A 13,974-nucleotide genomic window follows, 5' to 3' on the forward strand; every position below is an offset into this window, starting at 1 on the left:
CCAGGGTAAAATTTCCCCTGAAAAACTCACCCCCTAGAAACTTCTGTCTCCATGAAAAGTTATCCCCGAGGAAAACCCCACCAGCAGATAATTCCCCCTCCTCCCACGAAAAATTTATGCATCCTTCCCAATGACAAATATTGTATGTAAACAATGGGCAAATTTTGTAACTTAAAGACCTTTCCCCGGGGGCTGTGGGAGGTTCATGATATGCCAAAAGGCATTGTTATTCGAACGACTTGAGAAAAAAGGGTATGGGAGGGGGTCTAGTTGCCCTCCAATTTTTTGGTCAATTAAAAAGGGCACTCAGATTTGTAATTTCCGTTCGAATGGACCCTCTCGTGATATTTCAGGACCTCTGTGTCGATACGATCGTACCTGAAAAAAAAATACGCATTCGTGATCGTTCTTCTGGCCAAAATACAAAATTCTACATTTTTTCAGATAGGCACTTGAAACCTCTGCAGTAGGTTTCTAAACGCTCTATAACTTTTAGGGGGTGTTTCCCCTTTTTTCAAAATCAGGCAAATTTTCTCAGGTTGGAAACCTTTGATGGGTAAAATTAAACTTAATGAAACTTATAGGCTATATCTGAAATCAGCATAAAATCCCAATTCTTTTGATATATTTAATGGTATCAAAATTACGTTTTTAGAGTTTCGGCCACTGTTGAGCCGGCTCGCTCCTTACATACACTTCTTTACCTCGAACTGTTTAATAAGGGTGCTAGTGCATTTGACCTCTGTTTAAGTTAACTCTCCGCTGAATTTCAACAATCACTGTCAAAAAATAAACACGCAAAAAAAACCCGATCGTATTTCATAGACACGAGCTTCAAACCTCGACTCTAGGGTGCTTTCATGGTCTTTGCCCCCTAGAGCTTTGAAGTTTTTTTTTTTATCTTTAACCCGTTAACCTGACCTCAGAGGATACTTCCACTTTTCCTTTCGTGTCTTTGGCCTTGTCTCAGACACATACTCAGGGGCATGGGGACCTTTAGCCCCTCTGGAATAGACTGCTGTGTGGAACTTTGTCATACTCTCACTTGTCTTTTACACGAAATGACTCAATGCGTAGTTATTTGAAACCTTCATTTAGAATATCGTATTTTGCTGCGCTTAACTAAGAATCTTGTTATCAAAAGAAATCTAGCAATTGCGAAATAATAATAAAGTAAAAGTCATTTATTTTTCCTCATAGTCGAAACCGATAAGTTGCGTTTTTCTGCTAATTCTGGTTGCTAGGTATTTTAATGATACATGTTTTCGAATTTGTGAATATGGTCTGAAATATTGATTTTATATATTTTGAATGGTTCTATATTTAATTCAGATAATGACCAAGACTTGAAACAATTGTTTAGGAGCTGGTTTGCATGAAGTTTAGTGATTATATACATGTGTGACATTATTTATTGAAATTGTATTTCTGCCTGTTGTACTGGTACTCTGAATAGCTACTTTTTATAACATTTGCTAGTTAAAGTTCGACTAGAGGAATAGTTTGTTATGTAACTGATGCCATCTATTTCCCCTTATTTGAGGCAGGGTTTTATTTTTATTTTTGCAACACCCATATCTGATATATTGAGCCTAATTGGCGTATGCAATGTAGAATTCAAAACGTATTTATTTTCTCTCTCTCTCCCTCTTTCTTCTGTCCCTTTGTCCATTAATGAAAACTTTCTTTTAGTTATGAATTAAAAAAAAAAAAACGAGTTTTTTTTACTGCAAGTAAGGAGCGACAATAAAAATTAAAACGAATAGAAATTATTTCGTGTATGAAACGGGTTGTCCCCTCCTCAACGCCTCGCTCTTTACGCTAGAGTTTGACTCTGTCGCAACTCTACTTTTTAAAACAATAAGAAACTTTAGCGTAAAGCGCGAGGCGTTGAGGAGGGGACAATCCCAACTTTTTATTTTTTTTACGAACGTTTTTATTAGTAATAAATATAAGTAACTTACGAATTAACTTACGTAACGAACTTCTATATTTGTATATTTTTATTACGTATATGAGGGGGCTCGCCCCCTCGTCAATACCTCGCTCTTTACACTAAAGCTTGAATTTTGTCCCAATTCTTTAAGAACCCCTGAATCACAAACGCCGTAAATAAATAGTTGTAATTACTAAAAATACTTTAGTGTAAAGAGCAAAGTTTCGTGGAGGAGACGAACCCCCTTATATACATAATATTTTCTGTTCGTTTTAAGTTTTAATGCTACTCCTTACTTCCAGGTAAAAAAAAAACTTTTTTTCATTTATTTCACATTGTTTTTTTTTTTTTAATAATGCTAGAAAATCCTGCGCCCCCTTCATGGAAATTCTCTTCCTTCATTATACATTCCTACATGGAAAGATCCTCCCACGTAACCCTGGACCTACCCCCACCCCAACGCGAAAAAGTCCCCCTGAAAACGTCTGTACCCTTCCCAATTATCATTACTATATGTAAACAATGGTCAAAGTTTGTTACATTCAGCCCCTTCATATATTTATTAGGTTTAGTTATTAGGTTTTGCGAATATGCTGAACACAATGGCTATCTCAAAATTTTGATCCGGTGACTTTGGGAAAAAAGTGAGCGTAGTGGGGGGTCTAGGTGCCCTCCAATTACGTATATGAGACGGTTCGCCCACTCGTCAATACTTCGCTCTTTACACTAAAGCATAAATTTTGTCCCCTGAATCACAAAGGCCGTAGAATAAATAGTTGAAATTACTAAAAATACTTTAGCGTAAAGAATGAGGTATTAGGAGGAGGTGAACCCCTTATATGCGTAATATTTTCTGTTCGTCTTAAGTTTTAATGCTACTCCTTACTTTCAGTTGAAAAAAACTTTTTCATATTTATTTTTTCATTGTGTTTTTTAAATAATGCTAGAAAATGCTGCGCCCCCTTTATGGAAATCTTCTTCCCCCATGATAAATTCCTCCATGGAAAGTTCCCCCACATAATCCCCTCTTCTCCACCCCCCTCCCAACCAAAACATCCCTCTGAAAACGTCTGTAGATTTCCCAATAACCATTACTCTATGTAAACACTGGTCAAAACTTGTAACTTGTAGCCTCTCCCACGGGGACTGCGGGGGAGTAAGTTGTCCCCAAAGACATAGTTATAAGGTTCTTCGACTATGCTGAATAACATGAATATCTCAGAATTTTGATCCGATGACTTTGGGAAAAAATGAGCGTGGGAGAGGGCCTAGGTGCCCTCCAATTTTTTTGGTCACTTAAAAAGGGCACTATAACTTTTCATTTCCGTTCGAATGAGCCCTCTTGCAAAATTCTAGGACCACTGGGTCGATACGATCACCCCTGGAAAAAAACAACAAAAAAAACAAACAAACAAATAAACACGCATCCGTGATTTGTCTTCTGGCAAAAAATACAAAGTTCCACATTTTTGTATATAGGAGCTTTGAACTTGTACAATAAGGTTCTCTGATACGCTGAATCTGATGGTGTGATTTTTGTTAAGATTCTATGACATTTATGAGGTGTTTCCCCCTATTTTCTAAAATATGGTCAATTTTCTCAGGCTCGCAACTTTTAATGGGTAAGACTAACCTTGATGAAACTTATATATTTAAAATCAGCATTAAAATGCGATTCTTTTGATGTAACTTTTGATATCAAAATTCCGTTTTTTAGAGTTTTGGTTACTATTGAGCTGGGTCGCTCCTTACTACAGTTCGTTACTACGAACTGTTTGATATTAAATAAAAAAAATAACAAGTTTTTTTTTAACTGAAAGTAAGGATCGACATTAAAGTTTAACTCTTTTTCTCAACTCTACTTTTAAAAACAGTAAAAAACTTTAGCGTAAACAGCGGGGTGTTGAGGAGGAAGCAGCCTCTTTCATATACGAAGTAATTTCTGTTCGTTTTAAGTTTTAATGTCGCTCCTTACTTTCAGTTTAAAAAAACTTGTTTTTTTTATTTAATTTCTGAACGTTTTTGAATTAATGCATGTTTTGATTTTGGCTCTTCGCAGATGAATAATTAAAACGAAATTTGCATATTTATTTTTTTGCTAAATGGCTTTCTTATAGTTTTGATCGAATGATTTTGAGAAAAAAAGGAGCGGGGGAGGAGGCCTAGTTGCCCTCTAATTTTTTTATTACTAAAAAAGGCAAATAGAACTTTTAATATTTTACGAACGTTTTTATTAGTAAAAGATATACGTAACTTACGAATTAGCTTACGTAACGAACTCCTGTGCTCGTATGTTTTTATTACGTATATGAGAGGGTTCACTCCCTCGTCAGTACCTCGCTCTTTACACAAAAGCTTAAATTTTGCCCCAATTCCTTAAGAATGAAACCGGAATCACCAAGGCCGTAGAATAAATAGTTGAAATTACTAAAAATACTTTAGTGTAAAGAGCGAGGTATTAGGAGGAGGTGAACCCCTCATATGCATAATATTTTCGGTTCATTTTAAGTTTTAATGCTACTCCTTACTTACAGTTGAGAAAACTTTTTCATATTTATTTTTTCATTTTTTTTTTAAATCCTGCGCTCCCTTCATGGAACTTTTCTTCCCTCATGACGAATTTCTCCATGGAAAGCTCCCCCAAACATATCCGCCTCTTCTCAAGCCCCCCAAACCAAAAAATCTCCCTGAAAACGTCTGTACACTTCCCAATAACCATTACTATATGTAAGCACTGGTCAAAGTTTGTAACTTGTAGCCCCTCCCACGGGGACTGTGGGGGAGTAAGTCGTCCCCAAAGACATATTATAAGGTTTTTCGACTATGCTAAATAAAATGACTATCTCAGAATTTTGATCCGGTGACTTTGGGAAAATAATTAGCTTGGAAGGGGGCCTAGGTGCCCTCCAATTTTTTGGTCACTTAAAAAGAGCACTAGAAATTTTTATTTCCGTTAGAATGAGCCCTCTTGCAATATTCTAGGACCACTAGGTCGATACGATCAACCCTGGAAAAAGAACAAAAAAAAAAACAAACGAACAAATAAACACGCATCCGTGATGTGCCTTCTGGCAAAAAATCCAAAATTCTACATTTTTGTAGATAGGAGCTTGAAACTTCTACAGTAGTGTTCTCTGATGCGCTGAATCTGATGGTGTGATTTTCGTTAAGATTCTATGACTTTTAGGGTTTCCCCCCTATTTTTTAAAACAAGGCAAATTTTTTCGGGCTCTTAACTTTTGATGGATAAGACTAAACTTGATAAAACTTATATATTTAAAATCAGCATTAAATGTGATTTTTTGATGTAGCTATTGGTATCAAAATTCCGTTTTTTAGAGTTTTGGTTACTATCGAGCCGGGTCGCTCCTTACTACAGTTCGTTACCACGAACTGTTTGATCCTACTTGTTAAACTTACAGTTATTTTTCAATCGTTATTATTTAAGGTTAAGTACAGTCTCCTGACACTGCCTTGTTATTTCTTTTTTCTTTGTTTACAGTTACCGTGCCATCTTCTCATTTAACTTACAATATGCACAAACTAAGCCAACTAAGCAAAACTACTTTCAGAGTGGTCCCGTTTTTCTATACGAATTAGTGTGCCTGCTGCATGGGACCGATATGAGTCTTGTTTTGATTAAATAAAAAAAACAAGTTTTTTTTAAACTGCAAGTAAGGAGCGATATTAATTCTTAAAACGAACATAAATTATTTCGTATATGAGAGAGGTTGTTTCCTCCTCAACGCCCCGCTCTTTACGCTAAAGTTTGACTCTTTCTCACAACTCTACTCTTTTAAAAATTAAGAAAAAAACTTTAGCGTAAAGAGTGGGGCGTTCAGGAGGGGATAACCTCTCTCAGATACGGAATAAACTTCTGTTCGTTTTAAGTTTTATTATAGCTCCATACTTGCAGTCAAAACAACTTGTTTTTCTATTTAATTTCTGAACGTTTTTGAATTAATGCTTGTTTTGATTTTGGCTCACCGCACATGAATAATTAAAACAAAATTTGCATGTTAATTTTTCTGTTTCGGCTAAATGGCTTTCTCATAGTTTTGATCGGACGATTTTGGTAGAAAAGGGGTGTGGGAGGAGGCCTACTTGCCCTCCAATTTTTGGTTCCTTAAAAAGCCAACTAGAACTTTTATTTTTTTTACGAACGTTTTCATTAGTAATAAATATACTTAACTTACGAATTAACTTACGTAACGTACTTCTATATTTGCATATTTTTATTACGTATATGAGGGGGTTTGCCCCCCTCGTCAATACCTCGCTCTTTGTACTAAAGCTTGAATTTTGTCCTAATTCTTTAAGAATGACCCCTGAGTCGCAAGGGCCGTAGAATAAATAGTTGAAATTACTAAAAATACTATAGTTGAAATTACCAAAAATATTTTGGCATAAAGAGCGAGATATTGTGCGAAATTTGCTTGTCTGATTTGGGACCCTGGCCTCACACTGACTATAAGTGATCAGCTCGAGGGCATCCTAAAGCAAGCGTGCAACATTATTTAAGAGTCCAATACGTTATTTATGATGAAAGTTTCAAAGTATTATGTCTATTGATCCTGAAAGTAAGATTAGACGACCTGACGAAGGAATTTAGCTTTAAATCATTGTTGTCTGAAATTCACCGAAATATTGTCCATGATTGTCAGATTTATAGCTAAAACCCTCTGCCGGTCAGTTTACCCGATCGGTTGGTCTTCAAAAGCTAATCTTGTGACGTATTAATTCGACTGACCTTACTTTAAGTGTAATTTAAATTCCTGGTGGTCTTAAGCATATTCTAAATAAGTTGACTAACACTTATGTTAGTGTGTTTTATGCTGTTATATAGAATACAAGAGTTTTTTGTTTGTTTATTTTAACCAGAATTAAACTGCTATTACTAACAACTCACCGCAGCACCAAGCTGCCAAAGGCCAATATAGCTATGCACACTCCTCCCCATCCCAATCTTTTCAAAACCTCCCTTTTAACACCCTCCCTGGAAGTTTTCATTTCCCTTAAGTCTCTCTTTACGACATCTTTCCACCCCAACCGTGGACGACCTACTTTCCTTTTCGCCCTAGACGGTTGGCTGAATAGAACAATCTGTCATCCTTCATTCTGCACATCTGCAGAATGTGCCCTAGCCATCTCAACCTTTCTTTCATTATGTCCCTTGAAAGTGGGAATGAACCACATTTTCGTAGAGCCTACTATCTTAAATACGGTCAGTCAGTCGGGTAGAGGCAATTTCTCTGAAAAATATCTAGCAAATTTTCCTTTTTTTTCGGAGCGTCCACGCTTCTGAACCATATTTCAAAACTGTCATCACTGTAGCTTCCAATATTCTAATCTTGGTTCGTAGACCTATTTTCTTATCCTTACAAACTTGTTTTAACTTTGGAAAAATAACCCGAGTCCTGGCTATTCTACTTCTAACATCTTCAAGAATCCCATCATGTTTAATAATACTACCAAGGTATGGGAAGCAGTCCACTTGATTGATCTTTTCGTTACCCTGAGTCACCTTTTAATCTTCACTTACTCCTAGTCTTAGCGATTTAGTCTACTTAACATTGATTTTCGAACCTATTCTAACACCCTAAACTCGCAAGACATCTAAAAGTTCATTCATTTTGCTCGCACTTTCATCTAGGATATTTAAGTTATCAGCATAATCTAATTCAAGGAAGGTTTTTTTTCCAACTTGATTCCGTGGTTCTCCCATTGCCTTTTTTTTACTCCTTAAGACAAAGTCCATCAAAATGATCCGTATAAATGGGGATAGAACCCGACCCTGCTCAACTGCTGATGTAATACAAAACCAGCTGCTAACCTACCTATAGTTAAGGTAGCTACCTATAGTTAACTACCTATAGTTAACTAAGTTAACTACCTATAGTTAACTAGTTAACTTAACTACCTTAGTTAACTAGTTAACTAAGGTTAACTACCTATAGTTAAGGTAGGTATGTCCTACATTAACTGCAGCGGTGTTATTTTCATACATAGCTGTAATCATATTTGCCTGGTGTACTATACAAAGGTAAGACCTTCGTTAAGGCTGTTCTATCAGCTCAGGATTAAAGGGGTCTGCTTTTTTATTATCAATCTAAGCGTGAAAATTATATCCCTCCTAAAACCGTAATGCTTTTCATTTATTCCCTTTATAAACAAACTCTAGCAGTTGTACTGCTCCACTACATTACATGGAATCTAGGAATGAAGCAAATTCATTTACAAGTAGTTGGCTTTGAACGTGAGAAAATATGCTTATTAGGAATTAAGGAGTGTAGCTATACAGGTATCCAATGATTTCCTTCATCATTTTCGACTATCTGTTTTTCCTCCACTAAGTATCTATTTCGAACAAAAGTATAAAAAAGACCAGTAATGAAGTTGCGGTCATGATCACCGTCTTTAAACTGTTCCCCCGTTCTGTTAAAAAAAACAAACAAACAAAAAACTTTCATGTTCACTGTCCACGGTTTCAATGCTTTTGAGGCAGTGACATTTGTGACAGAAACTAGCGTTTCTGAATATTATGATTTTATTCTATAAATAGCTTGCATTTATCTTTCACAGGCACAAATGTAATATTGCAGAATCAGACTACCATAAAAGAAAGCCTAATCGTGGACTAAGCAAAACTTGTATGATCTTGAGCTTCACATTTCAGTTTCAAGATTGAAAAATCGGCAGCAGCAACTGAGTTTGAATGTTTTCGTCCTGATATGAACTCCGTATATTGAAGAAAAACAATCACTACTGTATCTTTATTTTCTGTCTTAATGTTTGGTAGGAACTGGCACGTATGTGTGTGTCTAACTAAGTTTCAACGCCTAGATGTTGCCAGAGATGTCAGACATCAATGTCGTGTATTGACGTCTTGCTAGACACGCATGTGAATCCCACATATTCAGCGTAAGCAGTTGTTTAGATACTCAAACGCTGGTCATCAGTATATTTGCATGCGGTCCTTTATTTATACCTGCACGCAGAGGGGGATGATTAGGAATTCCTCTTTATCCAAATTTATATAAGGTACTTTTTTAAGGAAAGCTCAATAAGGTTGACCTAAGATGATTAAAAAAAAAAAAAAATTCTCTTACTCTACTGCACAGATACTCGGATACACCAAAAACTTGGACTTGAGTGCAGCTTGGTCTTTTTTGAACATACAGGATTGAAACACTAAAGTCAATTAACTTATTAAATCAATCGATGTCTCTTGCGTAGTAATATAATCTTGAATATACTTTCAGAATGGGGGCACATACGAGTACTCCTACGCATAGTCCAGAGAGAAATACTTGTGAAAACAGACCTGGCACAAAAACTGTCAACGTGCCGCACATTCAAAATAATTCCACAGTCTCATCAGATTCTTCATCACTTTCAAAGAGTCTCCCGTCTCCAGGCCCTGGGAAAGGAGAAGGTTCTGGATGTATTCGATTAAGATCTAGTTCTACGTCTCATACGGACGGTGTCTTACGCAATGGTGATAATACAACTAGTTCAATTAATGTTGTTGCTGAGGATGGCGATGGAAGTTCACCAAGCACGTCATCGGGAAGTGATTCATCGTCTTTGAGTAATTTCAGTATCTGGAAAGTTGTCCAGAGCGGGAAAATGAAAGCACACTCTGTGTTGAATGTCGGTATGAATATTTTTTTTTTTATCGTTTTCTTCAATTATGTCTGTAGCTCGGATAGTATCAGTCTAGACTCAACTTTTTGTACTTGTGTCTTCAGTTTTCTTTATTTGTGTCTGTATTTTGTAACTCTAATAGTATTAACCTAGGTCTACTAGCAAGGGCGTATGCTGGATTTTTTTTTTGCGGAAAAGGGTTTTTTTGAGGGAGGGGGGGGGGGGTACAAAGAAACTTCACAAAATGCATAACAAATTTAGTTATATGCATTTTGTTACTTTTTCAAAAGTAGAAAAAGATTTCGGGAGGGGCTATAAATCTATTACTCCCACCTCCCTCTCATATGGCCTTTTCTACTAATACTAACCGAAAACTAACTCGGATTGCTCATTTGATACGTCACTCTCGATCTAGTTTTTTGATCACGATTTCTTATCAAACTTTACAAATGTTGTACTATAACAGGTTTCTATATTTTTTTGAATTGGTAGCATTTTCTGGCTTTATGAGTTTCTCTGCTACGTGGTAGACTTTACCGTGTTTTACATACCGTTTAAATTCTCTATAATTTTGGCATTTAAGTCATTTTTCTTATTTTTGTGTTTCCTCTTTTTGTTGTTAACATGGAAGTGTATAGATGGCGTTCGAGTGGAATCACTGTTACTTTGAGATTCTCATATTTGGGAACCAGCTCGTCGGGTTTAAAATTCTGCTTGTTATTTTGTATTCAAAATGAAAGTTTAAACTAAAGACTGAACGGATAAAAACTATTCTTTTATTTTTTCGTGTTGAGGAGTTTTATTTATAAAAGTAAAGAGGCACTTGACAAGAGAATACCAAGAAGTTCAATACTTGCGTTTGTATACAACATTCCAGGCTTGTAATAGTATTCGTAGCATAAATCAATGCAACGACGTTTAAAGAGCCCGGGTTCATTAAAAAAAAGGTACAAAAACGTTATAAACGTTATAAAGTGTTATAAATGATAATTCATTGGAAGAAAAAGAAGTTTTGTTCAACCACCTGAACAATTAGCAAATCTACAACTTGACCATCAAGTAAGACTAGACCAATAAGGACAGCTAAAGCAAAGGGCATTGGAAAACTATCTGAAATAGTGAAAATTCAAAATGAAGAAGAAAGAAAAATGGGGCTAGAAGATAAGCGACAGCGGTAATGAAAACGTGCCAAAATCGAAAATGATAGTTAGGATTTGGGTTTGGGATTTTGACACGGATAAGGTCATCAATGCTTACTATTGGTGATGGGCTTCTATATATGGATTCTCGTTGTCGCTTGTCTTCTAACTGCAGACGATTTGAGCCTTTTCTTGATGTCGTGACGTCACCACAGGTTCGATACAGCCACCCTGTGAAAAATACGAATTATTTCTTAGTCCTGGCCTATTTAGATCGTTTTTGTGGCCAGTCATCTCTGTTCTTTGTTTACAACCGTAGATTTCATTGTCCATTTTATTCTTTTTTCCCTCAGAAAGTTTTTTCCTCGTTTTTTGCTTTGGCAGTTTAGATTCATACATCATCTCATTTAATTTCTTAAGACGTTATAGGTAACAAAAATTATAGATATCATTATAGATCCAATTTTCCAGCTACAGATCACTGTTCTGAATTTCATTTATAATTTAAAGTGATTCTCACTGTTGGTTGATTTAAAGTGATTCTCACTGTTGGTTGATCCATGCCTTTTTCTTTAGCTGTTCCGATTCTTACTTTCACTAGTTTTCCAATCACATTTGTCCTTGCTTCTTTTTCATCAATCAACCCCTTAAACAACTTAACTGACCTTGAATTAGAATTAGTGCCTTTGTAAAACTATGTTTTTTGTTATTGAACCTTCAACTTTTGCCTTGGCTTGTTTTTTTTTATCATGAAAAACATAGTGCCGAACTTTTGTTTTTTAACAGAGGCTGATGCAGTATCAGCTTCTTGGCTAATGTCCTTGTAATTTGTAATGTCTTTATGTATAGCTGTTTCATCGCTCTGAACTTTTATGAAACGTTTAACGTCACTTTTGCCCCGGCTTGTCTTTTGTCATTATGAAATACATATCGCAGAAACTTTGTTTTTTTTTTATAACAAAGGTATGGTAAGCAATTGGTGACCACCTGTCGCTTATCTTTTAGTCCCATTTTTCTTTTTTGTTCATTTTGGATTTTCATAACTTGGGACAGGTTGTGTTGCTGCAAAAGGAAAAACAGTTTACATTTTTTTTTGCCACTTTTTGCTGTCTTGCCAGGGGCCTTTAAAGACAAAAATTTTGATCCAAAGGAATTTCTCTCCGTTATACAATTAAAACCGCAAGAAAATAGTTCAGTCAATCAGAATCGAATCATATTTTTTCACATTTGCACACTGGTGGATTCCTTGTCGCCATTTTAGTTAGAAGAGTCCCCTCCCCCAATAAAATGAAAACTTATTAGCCTAAAAGTGTATATTTTGCCATAAGTTATAAATCTAAATTTATTGCACCCTCTTCATCTAAACATCAAGCCTTTTTCCAACTATGTATTATGTAATCAGATATGCCTCATCTACTTGTATTTCCTTCTTACTCAGAAGTCTTCATGAAAACACATTCGCTGCGCTTGTGTAGTATTGCCACAAGTATTGTGAAGTATTGCGCTTGTGAAGTGCCACAAAAAGTACTTCCATACAATTGTTTGACAAGAGCAAAATTATTTGAAATAGTTTGTGAGGTACATTAAAGGATGCTTTTGGGGTTCTCTGGTTCAATCCCACACGGTGCAAGGAATGGAATATTACTTTGAAAATGATATCTAATTTTGTCCTGTGGTGGCGCAGTGGATTTGACCTTAGCTTGGTAATACGGGACCCAGAGATCGAATCACGCTGCAGGAATGCACTGTAGGGCCGACGCAGGGACCATAGTAGTCAAGAAGCGTCGTTAATTCTTAAATAAAGGATGCTCTTCCGATGCAGGGACCTTAGTAGTCAAGAAGCGTCGTTAATCTCATACAATACAAAGGATGCTCTGTTTAAAGCTTATCTTTGAAAACATCTGACGCTGTTTTCTATTGCATGTAGCGCTATCTTTTATTTATACTCTAAAACCACAAAATGACAGTGATAAAAAGGGTGAATAGTACCTTTTAGTTTACAAAGCAATGAAGACCAGTTAGTTTTTGATTCAAGCGAAAGATGCGAAGTTAAGTTTCAGTAGTGATGAAAAAAAGAAGAAGCTGATGAAATTTGACATAAATTTGGAGTTAGAGATGAAAAAGAAAAATTCCATGTTATATTGTTGGAAGTAAGTGTCACTAGGTGTGGATTAGAAAAAAAAATGGTTTGTTTGGAAGGTTTTAGTAGTTTTGTTATGAAGAAAATTGAATTATTGAAAATAAGTGAAGAGTGGAGTGATTATGTTTTGGTTTCGATTTTTAGATTGTTGTAAATATTGTGTATGATATGATAAAAGGGGATGAGACAGTGAGCTGAGGAGGTGGTTTGGAAATAGAGAGATAGATATGAACAACTCTGTGTATAGTGAGTAACAGTGTTGCCTGTGAGGTAAATAGAAATGACAATTAATGTTTTTTGTTTTTTTAAGTAGCAGTCAAAAATAACATGAGAATAAAATAAAAGAAAGGGTTATTGTAATTTATAGGGTTGATTTTGTGTTTTGTAAAAATAAGCTGGAATGAGATGAAAAAGGTGGGGTTTTGTTTGTTTTTATGTTATATATTGTTTATAGTAAAAGTAATTTAAAGTTTATATAATAGCGGTTTTTTCGCTGAATTGGAAAATGATAAAGTTTCTTTAGAAGATGGCCACCGTAAACGGGGATTCCTGTGGCGGTAGGACGGCCACTGCGGGAGAGCATTTTATTTTAATGGTTCAGAAAATTTCCAAAGGTGAAAGTACAATTATGTGAAGATGACTCTTCTGGTTGCTAATTAGTGTGAAATATAATGTGTGGGTGACACTTAGAATTTGTAATGTTTTAAAAGTAGTTTTTATTTTTTAAAGGGTGGTGCCACTGAGAGGAGAGGAGGTAGAATCAAACGGTTCGTGGTAACGAACTGTAGTAAGGAGCAACCCGGCTCAACAATAACCAAACTCGAAAGAATTGAATTTTGATACCAATAGTTACACGAAAAGAATTAAATTTTTACGTTGATTCTAAATATATAAGTTACGTCAAGTTTAGTCTTACCCAACAAAATTTAAGAGCCTGAAAAATATGCCTTATTTTAGAAAATAGGAGGAAATACCTCCTAAAAGTCAAAGACTCTTAACGAAAATTACACCATTAGATTATGCGTATTAGGAAACCCTGCTGTAGAAGTTTTAAGCTCCTATCTAAAAAATGTGGGATTTTGATTTTTTTTTTCCAGAAGACAGATCACGGA

The 13,974-nt window shown here is 35.7% G+C and overlaps 1 protein-coding gene across 1 annotated transcript in view; it reads left to right on the forward strand.

Moving 5' to 3' along the window:
• LOC136028531 (uncharacterized) overlaps positions 1-13,974 on the forward strand; it is an 85,775-nt gene that overhangs the window by 13,047 nt on the left and 58,754 nt on the right. The window contains exon 3 of the mRNA XM_065706376.1: positions 9,199-9,593. Coding sequence (XP_065562448.1) covers positions 9,199-9,593 — 395 coding nt within the window. The remainder of the gene's footprint in view (positions 1-9,198; positions 9,594-13,974) is intronic.

This window comes from Artemia franciscana, chromosome 6 (assembly GCF_032884065.1).
Source record: "Artemia franciscana chromosome 6, ASM3288406v1, whole genome shotgun sequence".
Taxonomy (NCBI): Eukaryota; Metazoa; Arthropoda; class Branchiopoda; order Anostraca; family Artemiidae; genus Artemia; species Artemia franciscana.